General features: G+C 42.9%; 1 protein-coding gene across 4 annotated transcripts; it reads right to left on the bottom strand.

Moving 5' to 3' along the window:
* Positions 1-776: 776 nt before the first annotated feature.
* LOC306698617 (protein arginine N-methyltransferase 8-B) lies at positions 777-23,178 on the bottom strand (the record flags this gene model as incomplete). 4 transcript variants are annotated; one of them, XM_079163003.1, is made up of 10 exons in its annotated part: positions 777-860; positions 1,361-1,482; positions 4,007-4,157; positions 6,969-7,084; positions 8,313-8,400; positions 9,558-9,700; positions 10,541-10,604; positions 15,404-15,559; positions 17,627-17,872; positions 23,104-23,178. In XM_079163003.1, 10 exons carry the CDS (start codon positions 23,176-23,178, stop codon positions 777-779), a joined length of 1,245 nt encoding a protein of 414 aa, XP_079019129.1. The 4 variants fall into 4 exon arrangements, with proteins under 4 accessions (XP_079019129.1, XP_079019130.1, XP_079019131.1 ...); XM_079163004.1 differs by having other exon boundaries at positions 23,110-23,178; XM_079163005.1 differs by having other exon boundaries at positions 17,627-17,863; positions 23,110-23,178.
* Between the last annotated feature and the right edge of the window lie 4,552 nt (positions 23,179-27,730).

Genomic DNA, 27,730 nt, shown 5'->3' with positions numbered 1-27,730 from the left:
AAAAGAACTAGGAACATTTCGGCACTTGGTCAAGGCATTTAGGATGGGGAAGGTATGTTATTGGCATGTCAACATCACTGCTCAAACTGACAACACGGGGAACATCTGGAGTCCAAGCTGTGCAACAGTGCGACGCCCTCTATTACACACACAGAAAGCTACGAGTACAATGGCTATGTAAACACATGCTACCTTTCACGTTACACATATACGCAGGTTCGTCCTTGGCCGTGGCGTTCGGTTGCTGTCAGTTTTCCAACGTTGCTAAATTGATACAACTAGAAATGAAAGTGTTCCTCAGATCATTCCCTACGGTACATATAAGATTTACACCTTGAATGTATTGTCTACCTACAGCAGAATGTGGACAACACAGTAATTGATTACATGAGCTCTACTGTAATTCAAAAATGGCAACTCTCCCTCCATAAGTTCCAGGTTATTGTGGAAAACAACGAAAAACACACAAGTACGTCACTCCATCTCACATGTACGCACATCAATAATCAATAACATTCATCATGACGAGGAGATATTCCTGACCTCTGTTTGTTGGTGTTACATTCAGATTTGTTTCAACAGTGAGCACGAGTAACTTCCTGCTTTCAACGGGGCCAACTCCGCTTGGTCTTTGGCCTGGTCTTTTCTCTTATTCTCTGCCCCCCCCCCCTCTTACATCACACATTGTGTCTGTCTCTGGACGTGGGAGTGTCTCTTGTCTCCCTCTGGTGCTCAGGGGTTGTACTCAGCGGGGCACCCTCGTCCCCCAGCCGAACTTAGCGCATCTTGTAGTCATGGGATATGGCCGCTTCACACAGCTGCCCTTTGAAATCCAGCTCGAAGGTAAATTCCAAGTCGCGCTGCAGGTCAAAGAGGGGGAGAAAAGAAAGATGGCTGTCAGACGGACGGGAGGCAAATGAGTAAGCAAATACGTGGCAGAAACTGTGAAAAAATAATAATAAGACCGGAGACTCAGATTTTTATCATTTTGACCTGACAGCAGAACGTGGTGTTAAGCAAGCACGGACTGTTTGTGTGAGACAACAGGAGGAAGCGAACCCCGCTTAGAATTTGTTGTTGTTTGTCTGCAGTGCTGCTGCCTGTTTGACTGCTATAGTAAACACTCTGTCGTGGGCAGGCAGGGGAGGAAATGAGTCATCGCTTAGCTAGGATACAGGGTATAAAGATAAGAGCTGTGAAGCCCTTTTTATATTATATTTGTACTATTTATTTTCTCACATTCTATATTTTCTTATACATACACACGATAAATCACTTAAAGGCAGATGTCATTACCATTGGTGTTGTGGTTCCACATATCACACTACGCATCAGGGACATTAGACTGAACAACACTCACAATGTTTTTCTCATTGGGCTTCATGTCAATGCTGCCGACTATCTCCTCTCCTCTCCGCACCGTCAAATAGTCCTCCAGGTAAAACACCGTCTGCTTCCAGTGGGTGTATTGAGCATCTGGTGCTAGGACACACACACACACACACGCATTATTCTAACAAAATGGTACCACAGTCTAATAAAGCATTCTTTATAAATGATTTAGAAGTTGTAACTTATGATGTTAGTCATGGTTTATAAATCATGTATTGATGCATTATAGATCAGTCATAAGCCATTTATAAATAGTGTTTACTGGTTGCCAGGTTGTGAAATAACCCTTTGGCTGGTCTTTAGCCCACAATGACTGAGAGACAACTTACCTTTTGGTAAAGGGCTGCAGAGAATCAAAACTTAGTTTTTACAGCTTATTTATGTTTACAAAGGCAGAGAAACGATACATTCTTTATCAGTGACTTGACATTTCTAACTGCTGATTCATTAGAATTTGAGAGACATAATAGGGTTTTTCCACTATCTGGCTATCCAAAGGTCGCTCTTGTTAATTGCTTAAAACTGATATACAAAGCATTAGTAAATTATTGTTTAGCCATTAAGAAAGCTGTCTGTTGAATTCTACAATACAATTGAATTGACTGCCAGCAGCAGTCCAGCCAACTTAAACGTGTGTGTTCCTGATAATAACGTTGAACCAACAAAGGTTTAAACTTTGGCAACACACCAACTAAACGACTGAGAACAGTAGATATGTCATCCTCTTGTCTTTTATTTCTCTACCCAGTCAACCCTCTTCAGTATCCCCAAGGATCTGATGTCTATGCCAGCAAATGCCGGGCAGAAGGCACAGAGACGTCAGTCCGTCATGGGACTACCAGAGATTTACAGCAATATGGGCTTCTATCTACCGGGCGTGAATGTCAGGATGAGATTAAGCACCAACAGAGGAAGAGCCGAGGCATTGAACCGAGTCTGCGTCCTTCTAGCTGTGAAGCAATGGTGCAAAAAGAGAAAATAGATCCACTTGACTTCAAGACTAAGAGTGGAAGTAAAAGGCAGGAAATGCGTGACTGCATTCTTGACCTCTCTCCTTCTGTCAATCTTCTTTCATCACTTTGTGTCTATTGTGCCACCTTATGTGCACTCATCTATGTGTATGTTTGTTTGTGTGAGTGTGTGTGTATGTGTGTGTGTGTGTGTGTGTGTATGGAAACACAGAGACAGTTAAAATTTGACACCCCAGCCCCCAAAATAAGTGTGAGCATCCCCCAGTGCCCTGAACACTACCGATGGCTTTACAGAGACTCAAAAGTTCGGTAACCTTTCAAATTGAATTTCTGCCAGCTTGGTGGCGTTGCCTTCAAAGACGAGCTCCCTCTGAGTCCGTAGATGGAAGGGCTCGCCAATCACCATGGCTGCTGCACAGGCCGGGCTCTCCGTTTTTTTTGGGCAGAGTTCAAAAGAGACACTGACAAGCTGCGTTTCTTATGCTAATTCAGTAGATGACATGGCATTTCTACTGACCAGCATGTGTTGCAATCTTTGACCCCCCCACTTGCCTTTTTCTCTTTTGCTTAGAGTCTGTGTGTGTCTGATGTGAATGTCAAATGGGGAATCAATTGCACGTTTGGGTCTCTGTGTGTAACTTTAGATCTGTGTCTTAAAGTTTGGGTAGACCAGGAGTCCTCAGGTCTGACATTGGAAAACCTGCTTGATAGACAAAGTTACAGAAAATCAATAGAGGCAAAGTGGGTATAGGGCAGAGAAAGCTTAGGAATTATTGTATATAAATACAGTTATTTATGGAAAAGATGCAAGGTTCTGATGATACCATAGTTTGATGAATAAAAGATTATCAGTACCAGAGGCCAGACAGATATACTGTTCAAACCAACTTTAGAGTGATACATTCTGCTGTACATATCATTTCAATGCACGGTATTCAACACTACCACTAGAGGTCAGTCACACACAGGTTTTGACACAACGTCCCCCTTGCTCACTCCAGTCCAGCTCTGTTTGGATCATGTCAACCAGCCTGATCTGAATTGACGTAGTGTAAAGTGACAATGACACTTATTATTGTGATAGATGCCTTCAACGTCTCAACACAGACCACATTAGAGCTTTGTACTCCACTTTGACTTTGGCTACATTAATTCTGCAACGGTCTAGTAGTGACCCTGTCTAACTGATGGTCTTGATTTCATGCTTCTTGGAGCATTCAGTTCTACATCAACTTTGCTTCTGGATGTGTTTTGTCCAGTAACATCCTCCCTTGTTCTCACATGTTGCCTCCTCCTGCAGTAGTGTATGAAGTGCTTACTACCAGCATGAGCCATACCCCACAATTCACCTACAACATAATGCCAGAGGCTCTAGTTACCCATTGGCAAGTACACTTGCCAACTATAAGTGAAGTATCCAATCTGCTGTGCTGTCAGAATAGAGTAATACTCAACCTGACCTCTGGGTGGTGCTGTGTTATTGCTGTGAGGGCTGGTAATAGAAAAAGCTCTAATGCTAGCTACACACACACACACACACACACACACACACACACACACACACACACACACACACACACACACACACACACACAGAGATCCCTGTATGTAAAGTAACAGACGGTGTGTGTGAGGCATCCTACCGGTGGAGAAACCAGTCTTCTTGTGACACTTGGTGAACTCGATGTTGAAGTAGGTGACCAGTGCGTGGATGTAGTCGTTCCTCTGGATCTGCAGGCAGAATGCTGAGGTAAATGAGAGGTCCTCGAGCTTCACTGTGTAGATGTCCACCTCCTGCGGGAGTAAAGAGATGAACTCTTAAATATCTGGAGCACATGAACAAAACTGACACCACAAACCATTGATCACATTAAACTCTCCCTATTGTTCTCTTTTTTTAAAGGGTATTTTGGGAAGTACACTATGCATATTTGTTAGCTAGCCCAGAGTTAGTTGAGAAGATACCGCTCTAATGTCTGCCTGTTAAATATGAATGGGAATGGAGTAACAGCTCGCTGGCTTAAAAACTGCACAAAAACTAAAGTGTTGAAACAACATGTTTTGGATTAGACAACCAAGATGTCACATTTCAATAACTTCAACCACACCCTTTCCCCATTCAAACCTCCAACTAATGATCTTGCAACCTTACAACAATCTAAAAATGCGGGAGAAAAAAACTAAAAAATCAAGAAAATGTTATATGTACTGCCAAATGCATGACATTAAGGAGACCAAAAAACACCACCAAGAAATACAGTACAGCTTCTACCTGCAAATAGATATAGAGTCACCGTTATACTCCAGTGGGACTGTGCCAAGATCTTAATGACAATCAAGAATACAAGGATAGGGGGACTGGGGTCGTCCTGGGAAGCTCTAACTATTGTGAGGCTCCAGTTGTTATTCATGCCTGGTGCTAGCGACCCAAAACCTGTACATGTCCCCTGATTCCAGTCAGTTTAACAGGGTATCTGATAACCCATCGTCCCACTAGGCCCAGGTTCAGAGAAGAACATGTTGTTCCAGATCCTGCTTTCCCGTCGGGTGAATGGCACTGCGCCAACATATCATGTAGCTTTGAACACTGAGGAACACAGGGGAGTGCAGCCCACCTGAAAACACACAGTGCCCCTGCAGGGGTAAACATGTAGGCAGAGGTGTGATTACTATGTTTCTTCTGCCATCGGCTATATTAGACATTCACTGCTAGCTTTGGTGCCAGATGCCACATTGGCTGTGGAGGAAGGAGCCTTATGTTTGCTGGCATTAAAAACAATGCAATATTAACGTCAGATTCCCCCTGCTGTCTTTAGACAATAATCACTCCCACAAACACATTTACCAGATATTTACACTAGTCATGCGGTATAAACTTCTCAAAGTCACATTTCAAAGTTTAAGACTGCAATATAATGTAGTAATATTTGTAATTACTCTGAATGCAAAGTAACAGATTTAAGAGCCCTGTCATGCAGGTGGTTATTTCTGCAGGATAATACTCGGTCTTGATCCTCAGTGAGTATTGCTAACAAAGTTTCGAGCAACGGTTTAATAACATGAGGTCCTATGTGTGCTACTCCTCAGCTATACAACTTTAATGAGGTCGGTCAGTAATCCATTTAAAGACAATCAAGCTTGTCAGCAGGGTATCATTGTGGTAAGGCTTCTTTTTTTCCTTCTTCACAAGATCCCAAGACAAGCAGCATTCTCATCAGCTCCATAGATATTTTCATTAAAATGTCATGACTGATCTTGTTGCTTGATTTGTGTGATATCTCGCTGCATTTAAAATGAAAGGCTGTCTGATATCAGAGGGCGGGAAAAAAAAGTGTGTGCTTGACAATCAGCAACACTGAAGTCAAGGTGTGATCACAAAGCAATTTTCACCGAGACAGAGGTGAGACGGGGCAGAGCCGTCCAATCAGTACCAGCGATAAGAAGGTCAGTATGACAAGGACCAAAATTAGAAGGACTAGACGGGCTGCCATTGACATGCATGGCACAGCAGCCTTATCAGTCTAATCCTCGCAGTGAGAGGCACAGACAGGGCAACAGCCACACATCAAAGTTGTGCTCAAACCAGCCAAAGCATTCCATACGGTGTGTTTACCAATGATTTCACTTGTAGTTAATGTGGGTGGGTTTTACCACAATCATGCTGGCAACTCTGCATTATAGTTTAAGCCATCTTCTATGGGACAACTTCTAACGTATTGATATTGTAGAATATCATTTAATCAGAATACCTTGTTAATCAGTGATGTAAAGGTGAGAAAACAATCTCACCGCAAAGGTCCATTTAGTAGCCATTCTTGGGCTTTTTATATGATCTTCATCAGTAGATGGAGTTCGCCCTGTACATGTTCAGATAACATTTTTTCTGAGCACTGTAAGGTTTTTGATGTACGCTGTGGGGCTATGACTGAAAGCCCTAGAAAAGCTATTAAATGGACCATGTAGTTTTCTCAACGGCTGTCACCGACGCAACTGACGTGGACAAAAGTTCTAAAAGGGCTCTGGAAAAATGTTAATCTGAACATTGATGATTGCCCGTGAGGCACGGTGGCGCTTGACGCTAAAAGCTAACGTCAGCAATGCTAACGTGCTGATGCTAAGCAGGTGTAATCATTACCATGGTAACCATCTTAGTTTCGTGTCTTAGCATGCTAACATTTTCTTATTAACACCAAACACAAAGTCCAGTTGAGGCTGATGGGGATTTCATTTGTTTTGCATGTATTTAGTCATAATCCAAAGTATTGGACTCATCTTGATCAGAAGAGGCTGCTAGATGAAATGTTAAGGAATCACCAAAGTTATGGAAAAATTCATCTTGAGGGGAAAATGAATGTGTGCACAAAAATTTATGGTAATCAATCAGGATTCATCTTCTGGGCACCATGAATATCTGTGCCCAATGACACGTCAATCCATCCAATAGTTGTTTTAGATATTTCTGACATCTGAGAATAACTGACATTGTAATCCAACTGTATACACCAACGTCAACTCTCATTTGCACTGCATTGGTTCTACAGCTGACAGTTGGTCAGACTCTGTGATGAATCCATTTTCTGCCATTAGCTAAAATATTTTACCAACCTTGATGAGGCAGGCGTTTGTCACCACCTGTTTGGGGTCCACTACGTCCACCAGTGGCTCCTTCAAGGCCACATTACGGATACAGGTCATGTCAAAGCCATACACGTTCTCCCACCCTGGTAAATACAGCATGATTGAGTTACTTTGCCGGCATGTTGTCAGTTATTCTCTGTAAAATGAAAACAAATGACAAAAAGTTTTCTTCTTTCCAAGTTTTGATTGAGTTTGTTCAGTGTTCTAGGGTGGGAAAAAGCCACAGGAGATGCAAACAGATGGGCTGCAGCTGTAAAACAACAATAGTTGCAGTTTTACTCGTATGAGCTTCCCAGAATAATCTGATATACGACCCGCAGAGTGAGACCCCCATTTTCATTTTGACAGATGAAAGTCACATTGTACTCGGGGATGATTTGTAAACATGAGCCTCCTTGAACGCAGCCCACACTCTTGCCTTGAATATCCTTGCAGCTTTGGCTAAATCATCCCATACATTATTCATTAAGCTCCTTAAGGTAGTGTGTGAGCAAACATCTCTATCATGACCCAAAAGGAGAGAACTACTTTAGAGCGCAGGAAAGCTTGGTGATAACGAACAGGTCACAAACCCCAACGGAATTGTTATGAGCTCTATTTGAATATCATGCTGCCCACTTAACTAAGGCAGTTTTCAGCCCAGAGTCGCACTAATGTCCACAGGATGCTCTTAGAATACTGGAGTGCTTCCGAAGGCCACTTCTAACTCAGTCTAAAGGTCATCTTGGCCAGCAGAGAAAAAGTGTTTGGTCAATATATGCACTTGTCTCACCACTCAGTCTGGCAACGTGTTCAACTTCAAATACAGAATAATGGTATCCAGACATCATTGGAAAGTGTTTGCATAGCAGTGAGCCAATGTGATCTGACTTTCTCATGGTGCAGTGTGGTTTTCATAATTTCCCAGATGCATGGGGGAGTGCGAGTAGGAGGCCTATTGGCTATTGTTCCGTTTGCACGACTGTTGTGATTTTAGGTTGTGCACTGGCTTCACAATGACTCCAGCAGAAAAACCAACTCAATTATCAGCCCCAGTGTTACGTCTGAGGAAAAGTTCAAAATCATTTGCAGAGCTGGAAAGGTCGTGTGCGAGTATGCACACATTCGTGTGAGTGCAACGCGGAGGTGTGGGCGGTGTTCTACACCTGCGGTACACTTACGATGCAAAGACATGATCCTGGTTACAACCACCCAAGAGCCACGCAGAGGACACCAGGGGACAGCACAGGTGTGTGTCATTTCACAGTCCAGGTTCAGGTAATACACACGTCCAGCCCCACTTACACACACTCACACTCGCACTGAACTCACAATGTATTTTGAAGTCTTTGTACTGCCTGTCCTCTATGGCCACCACGTACAGAGACGCGCGATCAGGAAACATGAATCCGCCGGGTTTCTGTTTGACAAACGAGGCAAAGAAATAACTCTGCAATTAATCCTGAACACGTTCTAAAAGGTCAGCGTCACAGCATCGGGGGCATTTCATTCCTGAGCCTTAACCTTAAATTATTGAGATGTTAGTGTTCCCTCTGTGCGCAGACTGGATTAGAAGAGCTGTTTATGATGTATAAGACCATAACTATTATTTTCCAATCGCAGAAGATAACAAACAATAATATAAGTGGTTTATGCAACATTCCTGCAAACATTATAGGCTTCTTATTAATATAATAAGTCTTTTCTATCCTTGCTTGTTTTCTTTCTGTAAATGTAATGATCATTGCATTTTTGAGTGGAGTATATTAAAGGTGCTAAATACGAGATTGGAAGCATTTCTATTGACTCTCAACGGCTCTGTAACGGCAGCTAACGGTGCCAACAGCGCTGACGGTGCAAACTACGGCGACGGTGCTGACACAGAGCTGAGAGTGTTTACCTGAGGCGGAACCGGAGGGTGTGTGCAACGATTCCGCAACGACAACATTGGTCGGCGATGGCGTTATCAGCTGTAACCGCCGTATGAGAGCAGTGCAGAGCAGCGGCCGTAGGCTAACCAGTGGTGCACGCTCACGTGCACTAACATGCACTAAAAGCCCGCGCGGCCGGTCCGGCTATGAGCGACTTCATTCTCTGCTCAGGTAGACATCACTCCACTATATCTTTACATGGCAAATAGTTGCTTGCTGCTATATTAATGCTGTGAATCCTGTATATTGCACCTTAAAAAAATGCATTAATAAAGTTGAGGAACTTTGGTCTACACGGTGTTCTTTCAATTATTGGATCGTTTTATGTTTTATGAAGAAGGGTTGCAAGTAGTACTTAAAGACTAGATAGCTACTAATCTAATACCGATAGCTGTGAATTTCATTTGGACTGTTGTTAGATGATCAGTTAATTTTTTTTTTAAACAATACATTTTAGCCTTAAGCTCTAGATACTGCACTCTAGCAATAGGATGCTATGTATTTGCTAACTATTATTGTGATGTATTTCATGGTTGCTGCAGCGATGGTTAATTTTGTCCCTGGGATATTTGTTACTGATGTTAATGCGGGATACACTTGCATATCATGTCTATACACACATCAACACACACTCCACGCATCCTACCAGCCACTTGTCCCTGGCAAAGATGACGGTGTTGAGCATGGATTCATAGAAGAGGCAGTAGCCCATCCACTCGGATATTATGATGTCGACCTTCTCAACAGGAAGCTCCACCTCCTCCACCTTTCCCTTGAAGATGGTGATCACTGCAACACACGACACGACACATTCCTACACAACGCTGAAACCTAGGACTGATAATGCCTCTAAAAGTGCATGAATGAATATGTAGGACAAGCCGAAAGCAGATTTAAGTCTCAAGTCAACACATCAATTATGCATATACAGTATGTGACAATATTGTATCACTGCATGCAGGAAATAAACTGCTGTGTGAGACAGAAATAGACAGGTATATAGAGTATGTGCTACCATGGCAGCCAGGGTGTTCTTATGGCAATCAAGCCTGCTGGGGTTTACAGTGGAGGAGTGGATCATTGCCCTCCCAGATATTAGCTGACTTCAGCTTTTTTTTTCTGCTTTTTATCTGCTTTGCCAATAAGTCTCATTGAGGAGTCTACCTGGCGATACAAATGCCACCCCTGTTGCTCCAACTGGGGATGTGTTCCTGCTTGAAACGTAGTGTTCACTGTCCTTTCAATTGCTTGTGCATACTTGATATTCATAGGCTTATAGACAGAACATTGTCTGACAGGTTGGTTTATGAAGCTATCATTTGGTAGATGCACAGTCAGTAGCTTTTCAGGAGCTACAGAGGTGTTATGATTGAAAACATATGCTTTGAAGTTCCATAAGTTGGCAGCATGTTTGTGCAAATGAATACAAATGAGCTGGCCCGGTGCAGTACAGAATGATGAACACAACATCTTCTTCTTCTACTTATCCTCATGCGTATCTGCCAGACTTCCCTCTCAGCTCCTCATTCACTATGTCTGTCACGGCTGTAAGCTAGTCTGTAGCTCCCTTCACTGCAGAAGAAGTGCAGTGTCTTCAGAAAGGAGAGGGGAGAGGGGGGGGGCTCTTACCACTGTCGAGGTGATTGGACTTGATGATCCTCTCTGAGTACTCTGATATACTGGAACATTCAATCTGGCAAGAAACAATTATAGAAAAGAATAATTAAATGACCATAGAAAGATAAAAGACTGTGATGCTTTGGGGAGAATATCTTTAATGGAATGTCTACAACACATACATGTCCTCAGTTTGCCTATAACGCAGATTCACAAGACTTTAAATGTCAGCTTTACTGACGTTTTGCCTCAAACGCTCAGTCAGCATGAATTGACCACATACATTAGGCTCAGTTTGAAAGGGGATGCAAGGAGATCCCAAGCAAGTCCCATCACTTCTATTACACTGCTTTACATTGTTTGAATCCTCAAATTCGAAGGTCATCCAGATGTTTTGTTACATTAGATATTTGGAATGGCTAGCTGTGGTTGTAACAGGTTCTCACTGAAGACCACTGGTGGAAGACGTATTCAGATCCTTCACTTAAGTAAAAGGTACCAATACAATGTAGAAAATACTCCATTACAAGTAAAAGTCCTGCATGAGAAGCCCTAATTAAACATCCAGAAGTATTAGCAGCACGATGTACTGAATGTAAAGTGTACTTTAGTCCAGTGGTTCACACCCAAGGAGTCACGTCCCGTCCAAAGGGGTCACAAGATGATTATTGGCAGAGAGGGAAGAAGAAAAACAAACGTTCTGCTTTACAAAATTAGATTCATTTTTGTTGGACAGAACTTTTGTTTCGTTTTGGGAAATAATGGATTCGGTTTATGAGACGTCACAAGCCTAAAAGGTTGGAAACCACTTTTAACACTTTTAACCCCCCCCCCACACTGCTAAAGACTGATCATGCTGTTTTATTATAATACCAGGATGCAATTTATTTTTTTCTCAGGAAGTTACTGGAAGTGTGACGATCATTGACTGTGTGTTCATCTGGCTGCTCTACCTATCCAGGGATTCAGCACAGTGAACTCCAATTCCTCGTGTTATTTGGAGTAAAGACAAGTCCAGAATTGAACCATTTTCCTTGATGTATTGCTCCCTGCATGAATGCTTGTCCAACAGTGCGGCCAGCATAAGTTGCTCCCTGGGGTGGCAAACAAGGTCATCTTTGTTTAGTATCTCTGTGTGGGTGGCTTCCATTGCAGTCCCGAATACAAAACCACTTGCAAACAGATTTGAAAATTGAAAACTGGGCAGCTGGATCTCTGCCAGTTTCTAAGAGGAAAGGGGGGGAGTGAGATACAATAGCTAACCAGCTTAGTGTATGTGAAGGCATTCTCTCAAGGGGTTTTCTTTCCTGTCTGCAGAGTTTGATAGCAAAAAGTAGCTTCTTTTCAAATGACTTACAGTGTTTGTGACAGTGAGCCTGACAGCAGACGGTAGCTAACAAGGGAGGGATTATCATCTGACATTGTGCACTTAGGTTAACTTTGCTTTGCAAGAGACGTCCAGGGGTCAAGCTGTAACTGTGGAAGACACAGAAGGAACAAGACGGGATAGAATTTGCAAGGTGACCAGACCCTGGAACGCTGCCAGGGCATCTTACTTTAAGTAATTAGGGTGAAGATTAGTCACTACTCAGCTGAAACCAGTAATTTAGCTCCAGTGGGAGCTTCAAACTCTAGTTTAATTAGTCTTTTGACATTTTAAATTATTTTAAATTATCCTCTGCCCTGCTGCCTTTTTTGTCCCATAGCTCTCCTTCTGAAATACCCACATTTCTGTCACATTTTCCTCTACGCCCTCTCTGTTATACTTTTTTTCTTTCTGGGTCAACAGCTCCTTGCTTGACATATTTTGTACTTCCTCCGCCTACCAATGCAGGACTCATGTCTGATTTATTGAGGTGCCACCAATAGCAGAGTTATAACATAATAAAGCCTCCTTCATTCATCAGAATAAACCCCGGACACTTCTTAGTAAGCAGCTCCCAAACAAAATGAGAACATAATTCAGGAGGAGGCGTTTGTCAATACCGATCTCTTTCAGCACCGGGGAGTCTGAGAGTACAGAGTGTGTGCTCTCTTTTCCACCTCCCCTGGGACTCTGTTTGTCAGAGGTGAGCAGACTTATTCATGCGGCGGGAGATCCATCTGTTCGCAATCAAGCAGGGGACTCCTGAATGAACTCTTGGTTGCTGTGAATTGTTATTAAAAAAAAGGCAAACCCATGCTGGGACCCTTGTGGGGGGGGGGAGCAGGCTGACAAATAGAAGCACTCAGCTGTTGCCTCAGACTCTCAGGAAGAATTAAGTCTTTTGTTTTAGAGGCAGAAAAAAAGGGTTATACAGTAGAGCCACACACCAAAGATGGACAAATTAGGAGATATCGTCTTTTTTTCTTGTCGTTGCAGTATAACACACAACTAAAAATTCAATTCTGGCTTCTGCTTTCTAGCTGAGGGTCTTCAGTTTCCCCACTGAGCGTGCGTGCAGCATGCTGGAGCTTGACATTAGAACAACCTCCCTGGAGCAGCCCTGTTCTCTGCTGCCTGTTAGTGGAGGGCTGGTCAAGAGGCTGCTGGTGGCGTCCACGGCCTTCTGTCCGTCAACTGCTCACACACAACAGCTTTTCACTTTTTCGCCCATTAAAAACCAGACTGTGTCAACTAAACAAAAACAAACGGGAGCGCCAAATGTTGCACTAGGTGTACGCATCCCCGTGCATTGCTGTGATAATAGGGCTGCCAACGTCAGCCCTCTAATTGGCAACGATTCCTCAACTCTTTTCTGAATCGCTGCGACAGGAGACAGCCATTAGCCATGTGTCCATCAGCGTCACGCTTCAGTGGGAGCGCCTCGAGGCGTGTTTACAGGCGACACACTCTCACTAGTGTCGGGAAGAGTCCCTGTCGCCGTAGTGCTGCCACAAGTCCTTTTCTCTGGAGTCGCAGCAAGTGTAGGTTTCTGACTTCGCTCAGGTGTCATGCACTGCTCCCCTCTGTCGGAGCCCTTGAGGCTCATTCAGTGAGTCAGAAATGAGTTGAGCCGCTCATTTTCAGTTCATTTTGGTTTATTCATGTGCAGGATTTGATTTTGTTTTCAGTTTGATTTCTTTAGTTTTAGAAGAATGTAAAGCTGTCTCAAGCATTTTTGATTATAAATTCTACAATAATCACAGGAACAAGCTTTGGTGTACTATTAACTAAACGAGATAACATTTAGCAAGTGCTTGCTTAACGCTACATCAGGGAGAAATGTCACATCACATGCTAATTTGCATCCCTGTGTATTTTTTACATACTGTACAAAAAAAATGGTTTTGGGGTGTTCTTACATCTAAACTTATCTGACTCTAACTGACTTTATCATTAGATATCCTTATTATTATTATTTATTTATTTTTTCATCAATTTGCATTTAAATCCTCTTTTGTCTTTTAGGTTTTAACCGCAATGCAGTGAGCAGTTATATAAACTTTAAGACTCTTTGTCACTCGTGCATGAGATGCAACATTTATTGAATCCATGTGACCCAAGCCTGGATCAGATCCTGTCACTGTGCTGCTAACCCCGCACATATCAAACCACCTGTTACAGCCCTATTCCACGATGATTTTCTTTCAGAGTCGCGTTTGGGTGTTTGGACCCTGATATATCTGCTTGAAGATCTAGTTTACATCGGCCCTCTGTGATTTCATGGCGGGTAGTTTATAATCTGCACATAAAAACATAAATATGCATAAATACATAAAATGGTGGACTGAAGTTGCCACCCATAGTTTTAATACCAGGAGGTTGTTGAGAGCTGGAATGATTCAAGTATATGCACTGACCACATTACACACTCTTTATTTACTGTACTTGTTGGGGTTTAAATAAAATCCCACAAACTGCTCTCCTGCCGGTAACCGTTCCTCTATTGCTGCAGGTCTGTGAAATTGTACATCCTTCGAAAATTGTCTCCCGAAAAACGTTATCAGGGAGAAAAATATTAAATTCAAAATGAACGTCTGTTAAGTGTGAGCTCAGTTTATCATGATTCTATTACTCTGATAGGTATAGAATTCAGCAGAGAGTCTTTTATGGTTACTCTGTGGAGCCAGAATAGAGGTTATCGCTTTTCTTTTTTATGTAACGAGGTCCATATGACAGAGTGAAGCTATCGTTGGCCCAGAGCCCAGCCCTTCCACCTCCCAAGCCCATCTTTCACATGGAGCTTTACGAGCTTTAGTTTTGATAAAGGTATCGGGCGTTGGTGCAGAACTGAAACTGAGAGCATCCAAGTCAAAGGTGAACCAAATCCCCGAAATATTAGCCCCATTTACGTTGATAAAGCCTTTCCAGATGGGCAGCAGTAACGCTCGTGTGTGGTAAAGCGTGAAGTGAACTTTAAAGTACAAAAAGAGAGATAGAGGAACTGAGCGGGACTGCAGAAGAGGGAAGGAAAACAGATATGGGATGCGAGGCAAAGTCACACATAAACACATAATGTCAACCAGTAGCTTAGCACAAGTCTCTTGGCAATCCCAAGTTAATCACCGCCCCCCCCCCCCCCCCCCCCCCCCACCCTCCCCGTCCTTCCATTTGTCTGGAGCAAAAATAAGTTCCACGTGGTTATTCCAAACTGTTGGTGTGTATCCGGCATGTATTTCTCAGATGTGCCCTGACTACCTATTACTTCTGCCGCGGCACACAATGAAAAGAGAGCTCTTAAATCGCTGCGGCTCAGCCTGTCAACCTGCCTGAGTGGCCACACACTTTTATCGCTTGCCTGACAGACGAGATATTCCTCGAAAGATTACAGGGCACCTGACGTACAAGTGGTAAGTATTTCTATACAGGGGGCCAGTGCGAGCGGCTCCGCAGTGATAAGACCCTGATGGTTCAGCGTGATAACGCTCCACTGAAATGAAAGCACGTCTTACCCCGTACACGTGCTTTGCCCCCGCCTTGGCCGCGAACATGGACAGAATCCCTGTCCCGCTTCCCACGTCCAGCACGATTTTGTCCTTGAAGACGTGCTTGTTGTGGTACATGGAGTTCCGGTAGGTGAGCGTCCTCACTTCGTCCTTCAGCATCTCCTGGTTTAGCATATGACAGATAATGTGAAGAAGATGTTGACACAGCTGGACATTTGTTTTGTTGTGAAGCGGTGACAAATAGCACACAGCCGCCACTTAATCTTGCTCTATTTCGTCTCTGCCGTATTGGCTCTATATTCAAATCTATAGTTGGTGTCACTGAATAATCACCATGAGCCTCCAGGCTCAGTCCGTCTGCATTTCTTACCGAGTGCGTGAGTGTGTGAGTGTGAAGAATAGTTTCCAAAAAACATTAAAGTTTCATCTCACAGGTCACGCTTTTTTTATATTATGTTTGCTCCGCATGCGATGCAGCTGAACCAACACAATATTCAATTCTTGAAATGATATGAGACACATAAAGAGAGATTTGTCTTAAAAATAGCTGCTAAAGTAAAGTTGCACCAATCCTCTACCAATCGCCATCAAGTCCAGCCTTTGAGCAGAGCTAAGCTAGAGTTAAGGCAGAGATCTCTCCCAGGCAGGGTTCAGATCTCATGTCCTGTGATGGATTTGGCTGAGCGTAACCCCAGCCATGGTTCTGACCGTCATAAAGTATTTAGTTGTTCTGACATAAAGCATTTAGTTGTTCTGACATAAAGCATTTAGTTGTTCTGACATAAAGCATTTAGTTGTTCTGACATAAAGCATTTAGTTGTTGTAGGTTGTAGTCCGGAGCAGGAGGAGGCTGAGAGAGACTCAGTTTAGTTTTTTCAAATGTCACACGTGATCATCATTAAAGAGCCTTACCGACACACAATAGAGGAGTCTGGAATGATAAGGTCCAAGAAGAGAAAAAAAAAGAAGCAAAAGAAAAAACGCCATGGAGACCAATTTGAGCAGAACAAAAGTAACTATGAAAGCCAATTCATGATTTCTTGCCCGGCCACTGTTGACACTGATCTGGCAATAGCAATGTGTTTTCCTACACTGTGACACAAGTGTGTGGATGAAGCACAAAGTTGTTCAATTGTACTCATTTACTCTGGCTTTTAGTCGTTAGTCCACGACTCACTGAGGTGAGTTTCCTTTGCTCGATTTTTCTTTTCAATTTTCAGACCAAATGAATAACGGAAGGTTTGGCCAAAATCCGCTTGAAAACGATTTAACAGAAATATAATGAGCGCATTATAATCATATACAGTATAATAATAAAACACAATATAAGTATGTTTATTATTATGCATTATAGACATGGGCTTGCAAAAACCCTATGACCCTATGAGTCATTATAAGATGTTTTTTTTTGTTCTTCTTTCATTTACAAGCACTATTACTCCTTTGGATAAACCCCACCATCAAACAGGAAGTCTGCAGTTTGACTATATTTTCTGAGCACTTATGGGGAAGTGAAACGGCAACTGTCCATTTAAACGTCAACAAGACATTTCCTGTTTCAATTTTGATCTATTGCATCTCCGAACGTAATTGTGTTTACATCCAGGTTTGCAAAAGGGCAGATGACTGGTGTTCACTGATGATGGCATTCGATGCCTCACAGCAACATCTTGGGCAGTTGGTGGTTTTTCTGCTGCATTTTCTCTCTCCAGAGCTGCAGACCTGGAGGTTAATCGGGGGACATGGGACGCACCTGGGCCTATGAATATAAACCAGAGCAGCAGCCAGTCGCGTGTCTTTGTTGGATTTATAAAAAAATAATTGGTTAGTAAATAATTCTATAGGTTAGTAAACCCTGTATCTCTGTTTTTTTTTTTAGTCTGGCTCTAACAATAAATTCTTAGCATTATGAATACGAGTTTCATTTTTGACTTTACACAGTTGCAAAAATGGATTACCATTATCTCATGAAAGATGTGTGTTAAAGGAAGATGCATATTTCACGCGGTCAAGTATTAACTGCAGTGCAAGAGAGAGCCTATGCTTGTCCTCGCGCCTGAGATGAAAATGCAAACAGGAATACGCTAACTTTTTAGTAATCTTTAGTTCTCAACTTTAGTTCCAGAGTCTATTTGGTCAAAAACTGTCTCACAGTCTCACATCTGTCTAATTATCGCCGACAAGAACAGACACAGAAACAAGAAAACAGAATTAAAAACAACAACATACCTCATGTATACCAAAGTGGGCATAAGAGTCAAAGTAGTAGTCTCGTGAGGTCATGTCCTCTGGGCTAAGGAACTTGGACATCTTCCCCCGCCCGGGACAGCTAGGAAGGCTGGAAGCGTGGGGCGTGTGAGGCGGCAGAGGAGACCGTGAGGCATGCCGGATGGAAGGCACCGGCTTGGGCAACGACGTGGGCTGTGCCGTCTGTGATGAAATGATGCGGATCGGCCGTGGCTGTGGCTGTGGTTGCTAGAAAGAGAGAGCGAGAGAAAAAGAGGTAAAAACACTTCATTGAGGCTGAGGGGCTCTGGGTGTTTGTTATTCAAATCACTTTCCGAGGAAGAAACAAAACATGGACATCGTCATCCATTCCCCCTTAATAATTTCATCTGCTCTCGTCCCTCTCAGCTCAACTCTCAGGCTACCGTTCCATTGAAGCCGTCTGGTGATTTCACAGAGTCCAGAGAGTCTATTGAGTCGGGAGAATACTCTGATTACTGACATGAAGTCAGCCTGTATGTCAACAGAACAGATGGCAAGAAAGCTCGCAGTTCTGCACAGACGGTACGCCCATAATGCCCTGATTATCACCTGTAAGGCCAGCTGGGAAGATCTAGCCATGGTGTGTGTGTGAGTGTGTATTGGTTTGCGAGCGAGACAGAGAGAGAGATGAAGAAACGGACTCCCGGGATCTCAGTTTTGAGCCAGTAAGCCGTTTGTACTTATTCCAACTTTCAGCCTTCTAAAAATAAATGACAAATAGTTGTCAAGGTGATGCTCAGTATATCTTATTTTTAATCTCGGAGAAGAAACAAAAGAAGAAATTGAGAGGCTTGTGTCTCAGGAATGCTAATGAAGGTATAGCAAGAGTTTTTACCTGAAAGACATCTTTTCTCTAATGCATTTTCTATTCTGTAATTTGAACACTACTGCTGTTATTTCTTCTTCAGTTTGCATTTATACAGTCTGATCCTGCAGCACAGCCTGACACATACCGCTGCTGGAACCTTTTCTTACATCTTTTGATTTTGCTACTCTGTCTTTTGGAGCTTCTCCTCCAACCAAGGCCGTCCAGCTTTTCAAAAAAGATTGTTTTTCCGTCTTCATTTGTTGAGGCGATGGGCGGCAGAATTTAACCCGCAGACGTACATCCATACCTACAACTGTGATTTCAAGGCACTACAGATAATTGTTCCAATATAAACTTCACTTTGAAGTTTGTCATGTATTCTTTAATGTCATGTAATAAAGCTGGCATGTAACAGAGTCAATACGGTGGAGAGCCTTACTAATAGATGAAGCCATACTGTTGTGACTTGCAGCGACAGCGCTGTGTGGAACATGGATCTAGTGGACTTAAGGTAGGATATCCGTCGGTGACGGTTTGAGAGAATCAATCATCCTCCTCCCACCTGTATCTTTCCCTCTAGGATGGCCATCATATTTATTTGTCCTCTCTCTCCCTGCTGGGCCTAAACGCCATGAACTGGGACATAGTGACTGGTCACACTGTTGCCTTAAAGCTCACATATCAGATGTTAACCATGCTTGCTTCATGGCTCTGGACCAGGGGTGAGCAATTGTTTTTTCCAAGGGGCCACATGAGAAAAAGGGACCGTTGTGGAGGGCCAGATCAATAGACTGAACTCAATCCTGCTCAACATTGTTCCACCGCTTTATAAAAAGCAATAAATTGTATGGTTTTGATAAGCAGCGAGTGGTAAGAGTAAATATTTGATCAGTGGTGGAATATAGCTAAGTATATTTGCTTATGTTGTACTTATGTACAAATTCAAGGTACTCTACTTGTTCAATGTTGTACTTCCACTCCACTACATCTCAGAGGGACATATTGTTCTTTTATCTCCACTAAGTTTGTCTGGCAGCTTTAGTTACTAGTTACTTTAAACATAATTTCTCAAACCCTTCCTAACTACCCTAACTAAACAACAGTAAAGGAGTTCAAATGAGCTCCAACTTAACATCTGCAGCAGGAATAATGAAATATATACATAATGTAATATCCATATATAGTAGTAAGACACTGACAGGGATCATGTTTCTGCAAAATTAGTACTTCTATTACCATTGTTTGCAGTCCAATTACCTAATTGTCTGTTTTTCAGTTCAGTGCGAGAAATGTAGTCTGTGTTGGGCTTGAACGAGTGCACTGAAGTCAGGTTGAATGTCTGAGGTGTGAAGGACAGCTGACAGGCGATCGTCAGTGAGAGAGGATATGGATCTGGATTTGTTAAACTTCATCACGGAGAATGTTTGTTCTCATATGTAGGTCGATCCAAAGAGAACCAACATCTTCTGAGCACGTTGCTTTTGCAGCTTAGCTAGCAGCGCCTCAGATGTCCGAGCCCGCTCTGCATCGCCAACACATTGCAGTGACTCTGCTGCTCGCACACATTCACGAACGTACTAATGTACGTAAATAAAAGCAATGCAGCTGTGTTCCGTGCGTGATGTACACTTTTTAACGTTTTATTTCTAACTTCCCATTGACGTCCCGGGGGCCGTACAATGCCACGGTCTGCTCTAGACGGTAATCTCGGGCAGTCCACCACTTTAGTCCGGACTGAAATTTCTCCACAATTATTGGATGGATAGTGACATTTTGTACAGACATTCATGACCTTCCCTCATTACCACCAACGAGGTACCCTTGAGCAAGGCCCCAACTGCTCCAGTGGGGCTGATGGCTAGATCAGACTGTGACAGATCGGTGCGTTCCTGGAAAAGAGAGCATTGCTCTCTGTGAAATTTTAATTTGGCTTTGGTTTATGACCAAAACTAATTAGCCTCAGTGGTGTGTTGTGATGCTAATTAGCAAATGTAAACATGCTGACTCACTGTGAACATGTGAATATTATTCCATCATTGTCATTGTGAGCATGTTAGCATGCTAACGTTAGCATTTCATCCATTTATGGAGCAGCTGGCTGCAGACTCTCATGTACTGTGAATGACCGCTCATTTCATAGCTCCCCAGTTAGCCTTCTGCTACTACACATGTCGAGTGCTATCTCCTTAGTATCACCTGCAACATCCACACATGATTTACTGAATAAATCATTCAATCAATAATCAAATCATTCAAAATCTAAAGCTACATTTGCATGGGAATCCTAAAATACTAGAGAATGAGCTAGAATAGCAATTGTTAGGCTAAGTCATAATAATTTGAGTGCTTCCTTCTTTTAATGGCTTTGAAGTTGATTGGTACAAATAATGTCAGTGATAAAGCATCTGTATATAAAAACTGTCTTCTGAGCAACAAATTCTGAGCATTTAGCTTTTTAGCATTCAACCCAACTAACAAACTTGACGTACCAGTATTTCATTAAACAACAGCAGGGAGCATGAGATCATGGAGAGACATCTCTGCTCGGTCGATTTAACAGAGTGTTTGATTTTTTTGTTGTATAAAAGATCTCACACATTCCGAGGGGCTTATTAAAAAGGAATGACCAACTGTTGAACTCTTAATCCTTTAAGCCATGATGTTGATCAAATGAGGGGGAAATGAGGACAGTGCAGCATATCAACCTACTACTTACAGATATTCTCACGTGTCAGCAAGGAGACTTAAAGATGCGTTTTATTGATGTATTACTTCATTTGTATAATCTAAAATGACAAAGAAATGTTTCCAGGTTCAGTCATGCTATGCACACACTCCTAAAGACTGCAGATGAAATCTTGGCATGCTCTAGAAATAAATTGTAACAGTGAAAGACAAAGCGCAGGATTTGATAAACAGCTGTCCCTTAACGAGTCAATAATTAAACTAAAAAAGACAGGGCCACAGAAGCAGTGATTAAGTTTAATACTCAATCAATGAGAACTTTCTAAAAGTTACGGTAAAACGAAATCGCCCCTGGCCATCATTAACGGAGAGATTAAAGTAGATTTGGGAACGGTCAGAGGAGAGCAGCTGCACTGAGTGTAACTGAGACACGTCCTTGCCTCTGACCCCGCAGACAGATAAACACATGGGGTTGTATTTCAGACTGGATCCTCGTCCACACACTGAGGACTGAGAATCGTTATTTGAGAAGGGCATTCAATTGGCACTTATGTGTTTGTAATTGTTTGGCTGTTAAAGATGGCGCCTGCTTGTTAGTCCTGAAGTCAGTGATAACGTCACTAGGTGGATACGTGGGGAATGCTCTGTAGGAAATTGGTGTTTTCATGCATATCCGAAGAAAAGTACCAGATAGCTGACTTAATTAAAGGCAATAATGTCCGACAGCAGGAAGAGCAATGTCAGGAAAGAGAATCTGTCTGGTCCTCTGCCATTATGGCACTTAGGTGCCTCTGAGAACACACATTCCAAAGCCGCAGCGAGCAGAGGAGGGCAGAGATCCATCCATCCATCCAGTGTCTTCGTATCGTTATATCAGCTGCCTGCTGCCCTCCCACGTGAGCGCATTGACTTAATGTTGAGAGTTTTGAGGGATGCTTCGCCCATGAATTAACTTGCTTTGAGGTAACTTTATTTTTCTTTGGATGAAACATGAGGCCGTCTCCAACTTCACATGGGTGTTTGTATCTTTTCAGCATCACTTATCCCTCAGCAGTCACATTGCGAATACAGATGTGGCACAGCACTTAATAAAATATTGGGCTCATGTGGTGTTGCTCTGCATTCATGACAAAAAAAAAGCTACATTGGGATGAATTCTTCAATGAAACGTTAAATAATGTGGATCATATAATGTGCATTTGGGGGGGGGGGCTAAAAATAGTAGACAAACTATTTCCTGGGGATCCCTATAAGGCGACCAGGAAGCCAATAATGTAGACTCATCACGTCCTCAGCTAACCCTACTTTTTTTCCCCCAAAAGCTGCTCCATACAAGTCGCAGCGTTCTCCGTGTCGTCTGGTCTGCGGGGTGCTGCAGCACCTTGGACAGCGCAAATCATTCTGATCTCAGCAGCACACTCTGCCCCGTTCAGCCTCATCATCATCCTCACAGCGTCTTCCTGTATTTAAACGAGCTGTCTTCATGCAAATGCATTCTAATATATTTAGATTTCTTTCGACGCGGTCTGGGGGGACCCCTGTCCGACAAAACGAGTGGGCATGGGGGGGGGGGGGGGGGGGACACAGATCTAACGTCCTGCCACTGTCCCATCTTCTCAAATATAAGTGAAATCACACCGCAGAACACTCTAACCTTGGGAGCTACACGGTTAAATGACTAGACCAGTAAAAATATGCATGATTTCTTTTTTTCAAGTGTAGGCTACTCGATGTTGGAAATACTCATTTGCCTCAAGCCTGCTCTGCACAAAATGTTTTATTGTAACATCCTTGCAGAGATGCAGCCTATATTTGATCACTCAGGCTGCTGTCTCACTATCCGGACGGAATCCGCATTTTGTCCGGGAAGCAACTTCTACTAAAGGTAAACAGGCTCTGACAGAGCCCTCTCATATACCTTTTTATAATAAGGTGTCTCTCTCACACTTACCTCAATGCTCTCAGACTCCGCCATTTTTCTCCTGAGGAGCATGCAGCGGGATGAGTGTTTGATTCCCATAGGAGCCAGCAAAAAAGAATGCGCTCAACACTTGATAGAAGTAAAGAGGATGAGGAAATAGTATGCGCCTCAACGATGTTCTCCTTAGTTCTGTATCGTTCAATAACAATTGTCATTCACATCCCAAACTGCAGTGTTCTTTAGAAATTCTAAGACTGGGAAAAGACACGAAACTACACGAGGTCCCAAAAGCAGTTCCGCCGCTGTTGCCGTCATGTGTAGCGGGTTCCATGGTGCAAAAGTTCGAGGTCCACCGGTGTGCATTCTTGGAGAGCACGAGAGAACAAGGCATCATTTGGCATCAGAGATCAGACTGATGGAAATGCACCGTCCCGTCCCCTTGACCCTGCGAGCGCAGACATTAGTCCCAGAAGAATGCGGCACTGAAAGCAACAGATTGTCATGAAAACACCGGTTTAGTCGCAGTTTGATTGATTCCCCTACCGCGTTTCTAAAAATAGCGCGTCGTCCGCTGCTGCCTCGCAAGAGTGCCACGGAGAGCCTAAATGCGCGGAAATCTGATTACTCTCAAAACGTGCCCACGGATTTCTTATTGCCACATAAATAATGCCCCCCCCCCCCCCTTACTCTTTATTTTACATGGAACTCTGGAAGCTTTTGCTCTCCATCCTCGCAAAGTGCTGAACGCTGCCTGCCCAGAGAAAGTTGGAGTTTGGTTCACTCCCTGTTGAAGAGCAAGGACGCTCTGTACTCAGGTTACACACACACACACACACACACACACACACACACACACACACACACACACACACACACACACACACACACACACACACAGACAGATAGTGTGAGGAAGTGACCACTCCTGTCTCATTGGCTGGAGGGGCAGTGACAGGGCTGGCTGCTGTTTGCACGCCTGTTATATGCTTCACCTGCTCTGCTCTGTCCGGGGATGCAGCAGAACGTCCCCAACAAACACACATTCAAACACACATTCACGTGTATACATCATTTTCCCTGATGCCTCTCTCCTCTCTCAGCTGTTAGACACCTGTGCCTCTCTAATACAAAGAATTGCAGGTTTTCACTTGACACGTAACCAGGATGTTCTCTTGAGATATTTTGTCAAAATAAAAAAACATGATTCTGGCCAAACTGCAGTGGTTTTCTTAATGACTGCAGGATGGCATTGCAGTCAGAGCTGTTTCATAACTAAGCGTGAGCTAGCGTATCTTGTCTCTGAAGCTTTCTGCTTTTGCACCGGCATCTATTTTGAGGAGAGGCCATCCCTCGCTGCCACCCACACCACTCACCACTTGTTACATTATTCAGTAGAGAGGGTATAGGCAGACAGTCTCCCGGCACCAGTAGGCATCAGGAACCTGCCAAGATCCTATTTTTGGTGCCCACACCTAGAGCCATCATACGCACAAATACCTGTTACCCGCAAAATGCAAGAACACCTGGATAAGTACATTATGTAAAGATAATCTGGGCGAATAAACATGATAGCTGCGCAGGTAGTCATGTACTTTGCATCGAAGCAAACAAGACTAAGTGTCCATCCACATTAGCGGCTCTGTAATGGTTCTTAGACGTTTGAGCAAACCTTAGCTTGCTAACATGCTCACAAAGATAATGTTCACATGTCGGTAATTAGCAGGCGCCCGTCCATCTGTCTTGGAGGATGTCCTGGCCGACCTCCGCTGTCAAGTGGCGGACAATGGAGGGTCGTCAGCTGATTACTCTTCGCCCTGCATTACAATATTGCTTTTGGTTTAGCACTTTCACAACCTCCACAGCACATACGGCTCACATCCATGCATTCTTTCATTCCTGATGTGGCTGATCTACCCACTCCATTGCCTGCTTTATGTTAACCTTAGTTTAATACATTCTTTACTTTAGGTGAATCTCTTGCGTGGACTCCCTCCTTATCACATTCCCTGAGCCAGTTTGTGGCACAGGTTTGTCACCATACTCACCATTATAGTTTAGCATGGTAGCATGCTAACATTTGCTAATTAGCACTAAAAGCTGAAGCTGAGACGGATGGGAATGCCATTAGTTATGCAGGTTTTGGTCATTAACCTGAATAATGGCCAAATTAACATATTTACCTGAAAAGTCAGGGGATCCAAGTTATGTCAGTGCATCTTCTGGGCAACATGAAACCTGGAAATGAGTCAGCATTTTTAAACTTGCAGTTGCCACTGAATGGGTTTTTTAGTTAGATGCCTGAAATAAGGTCTGTGGTAAGCTTAATAAATGTTAACGCTCTGTTTTACGATCTAAAATACGTCAGTAAATACCCCACTTGTGACTCTGAAGCGTTTAAGCTTCTTAAAAATGGCAACTGCTAAAAGGCAGTTCAATTCGAACACAAAACGTCATCATGCCGACTATTCCACCTCCACAGCCTCGTTGTGTATACTCACACTCATGCAACCGTGGTGTAGATTCTTTATATCCCAGCATTAGCTATTTGCTTCTAGTGATTGCATTCAAGCTTAAAAAAGAATCATAAAAGTGTTGTTCATTTTGCTGAACAAAACTTGTTAGTATCATAAACTTGTGTTTTCCACTGAGCTTATTTTCAGCAATAATCCAAAATCCAGTGGAATCCCATTGGGTTGTTGTCAAGTGGAGCAGTGCGCTGCTAGATTCCGGAGTTGCCCCACAGAAAATGTCATCTTGCAGTACCTGGATGAAAGCTCCATGACAATCCATCCAATAGTTGTGAAGATATTTCACCCTAACCACAAATGTTAACCTCCTGGTGGCGTTAGATGAAAAGTGAGGGGGTGACCAAAGTCAGCAGGATTCGTCTTTAGGGAACCATGAATGTATGCACAAAATGTCATGGTAGTCCATCCCATAGTTGTTGAGGTATAGTCTGGAACAAAGGGATGGACAGAGGACATAGCCATCCTTAGAGCCATGCTAAAAACACCTGACAAGCCCACAAAGTCAGGGTCTTGCTAGAGCACGAGGATCAATATTTCACTACACAGACAATTGATCATGCAGTCAAGCAGATTACAGATAAGCTGTTCTTTGATCTCAGTCTAATTGCTCTGATATGTGCGGTATATCATTTCTGACAATGGCAGTGGATGACTTGGATTTCTCACTAGGTCGTAGTTCCTCTTCAGTCCAGCAGTGAGAGGATCAGATGCACTGAAATCGCAATAATTACCTAATTTTCCCTCCCTCTGATGTGTATCTTCTGTTCTTTTATCATCACACGGCTGATTGCCGCCGAAAAATACCTAACGTTTTTTCTGATAATGGTAATAGTCCATTGTCCAGAGTAACAATAATGTCTTCCTCCTCTCTGATGTAGTTAGGGGATGTGTTTTGACTCCGTGTGAGTGTGTGCATAAATAGCTAGACATTATCATGAGAAGATACCGCAGCTTAATTAGGCCTCTTAATACTTAATACTGCCTCTTTCATTGCAACATGAACTCTCTGAATTGCAGTTGCACACTTACAAACACCCAGAAGCAGCAAATGGCTTGGACTTAACTTCAATGTACAGCAAGAGCTACAGGAACAACTGTCAGATGTTGTTTAATTATGTACTCGCAGTTTATTATTCAGCTTGGGCAGCTGAACAAAGATTAGCGCTGTTGTACTTGCCGCTTCACTTATTCATTCAGTTCAAATTTAATAAATATTCAAACTGTATTTCATTTGCCCACCCACCCTCTCTCCTGTGCCCTTGTTGGATTTTGGCTCAGCATTAGTTCTTTCCGCGTCTGTTTACCCAGAGTTCACTTTGGGTTTGTCTTCAGCAGCTGAGTGAAGGAAGAGCATGAACTGTTTCATACAAGTTTGTCTTCAGTTCACAAAAGTCATTACAAATATGACTTATCATAGACGATTAAAACAAGAAGCTGATGTTCTGTAAAAGCTATGATTTGATTTATGTACTTACAATGCATGAGCACAACAGAAATGACTAGCAAGCAAAATGTAGCTTGTTGTAGGAGGTTGACCAGAGACACTGAGGGCTTTCCTTCGTCGTACTGTTTGTCCAGCTTTGTGGTCATGTCGATTTCTGATAATAATTTGTAAGTCCCCTATCAAAGCTTGAAAATCATTTCTGTAACATATTGTCCCTTAATGATGCCATTACAATGTGCCTTAGTAAGTAATTAAATAGCGAAGGAACATGGTGTTATGTTTAGGAAAAATGTATAAACTCGTCGTGTATCAGAGTTATTGCATTTACCAGTTTCCACTTGTGGAATGGTGTTAATGTCAACGTCCAAGTCATTCTACAAATCCTTAAAAACTACAAGCAAGCAAAGAAGCCTCACTACAGCCAAAGTCAAGCCTTTAAGGTATTGTAACCCAGCTGATGGGTTAAATAGAAATGAGTCATGTTATATACAAGTTTTACAGCTCAGCTAAAAGTGCTGCAGTGCAGTTTGCCAGCACTGTCCTCAATGTCGACAAAATGTTGTGAGAGAATCCCTGCAAGTCCCCATGTTGAACTATGAGTAGTTGCAGCATGTACCAACATTTGGCTTCACAAAAGTTGAGAAACCGTAGGCACTCACGTTAATTAAGTCAAAACAGT

This window comes from Pholis gunnellus (assembly GCF_910591455.1).
Source record: "Pholis gunnellus genome assembly, chromosome: 7".
Classification (NCBI taxonomy): domain Eukaryota; kingdom Metazoa; phylum Chordata; class Actinopteri; order Perciformes; family Pholidae; genus Pholis; species Pholis gunnellus.
The sequence above is the reverse complement of the archived record's forward strand: the minus strand, read 5'-3'. Positions and strand labels throughout refer to the sequence as shown.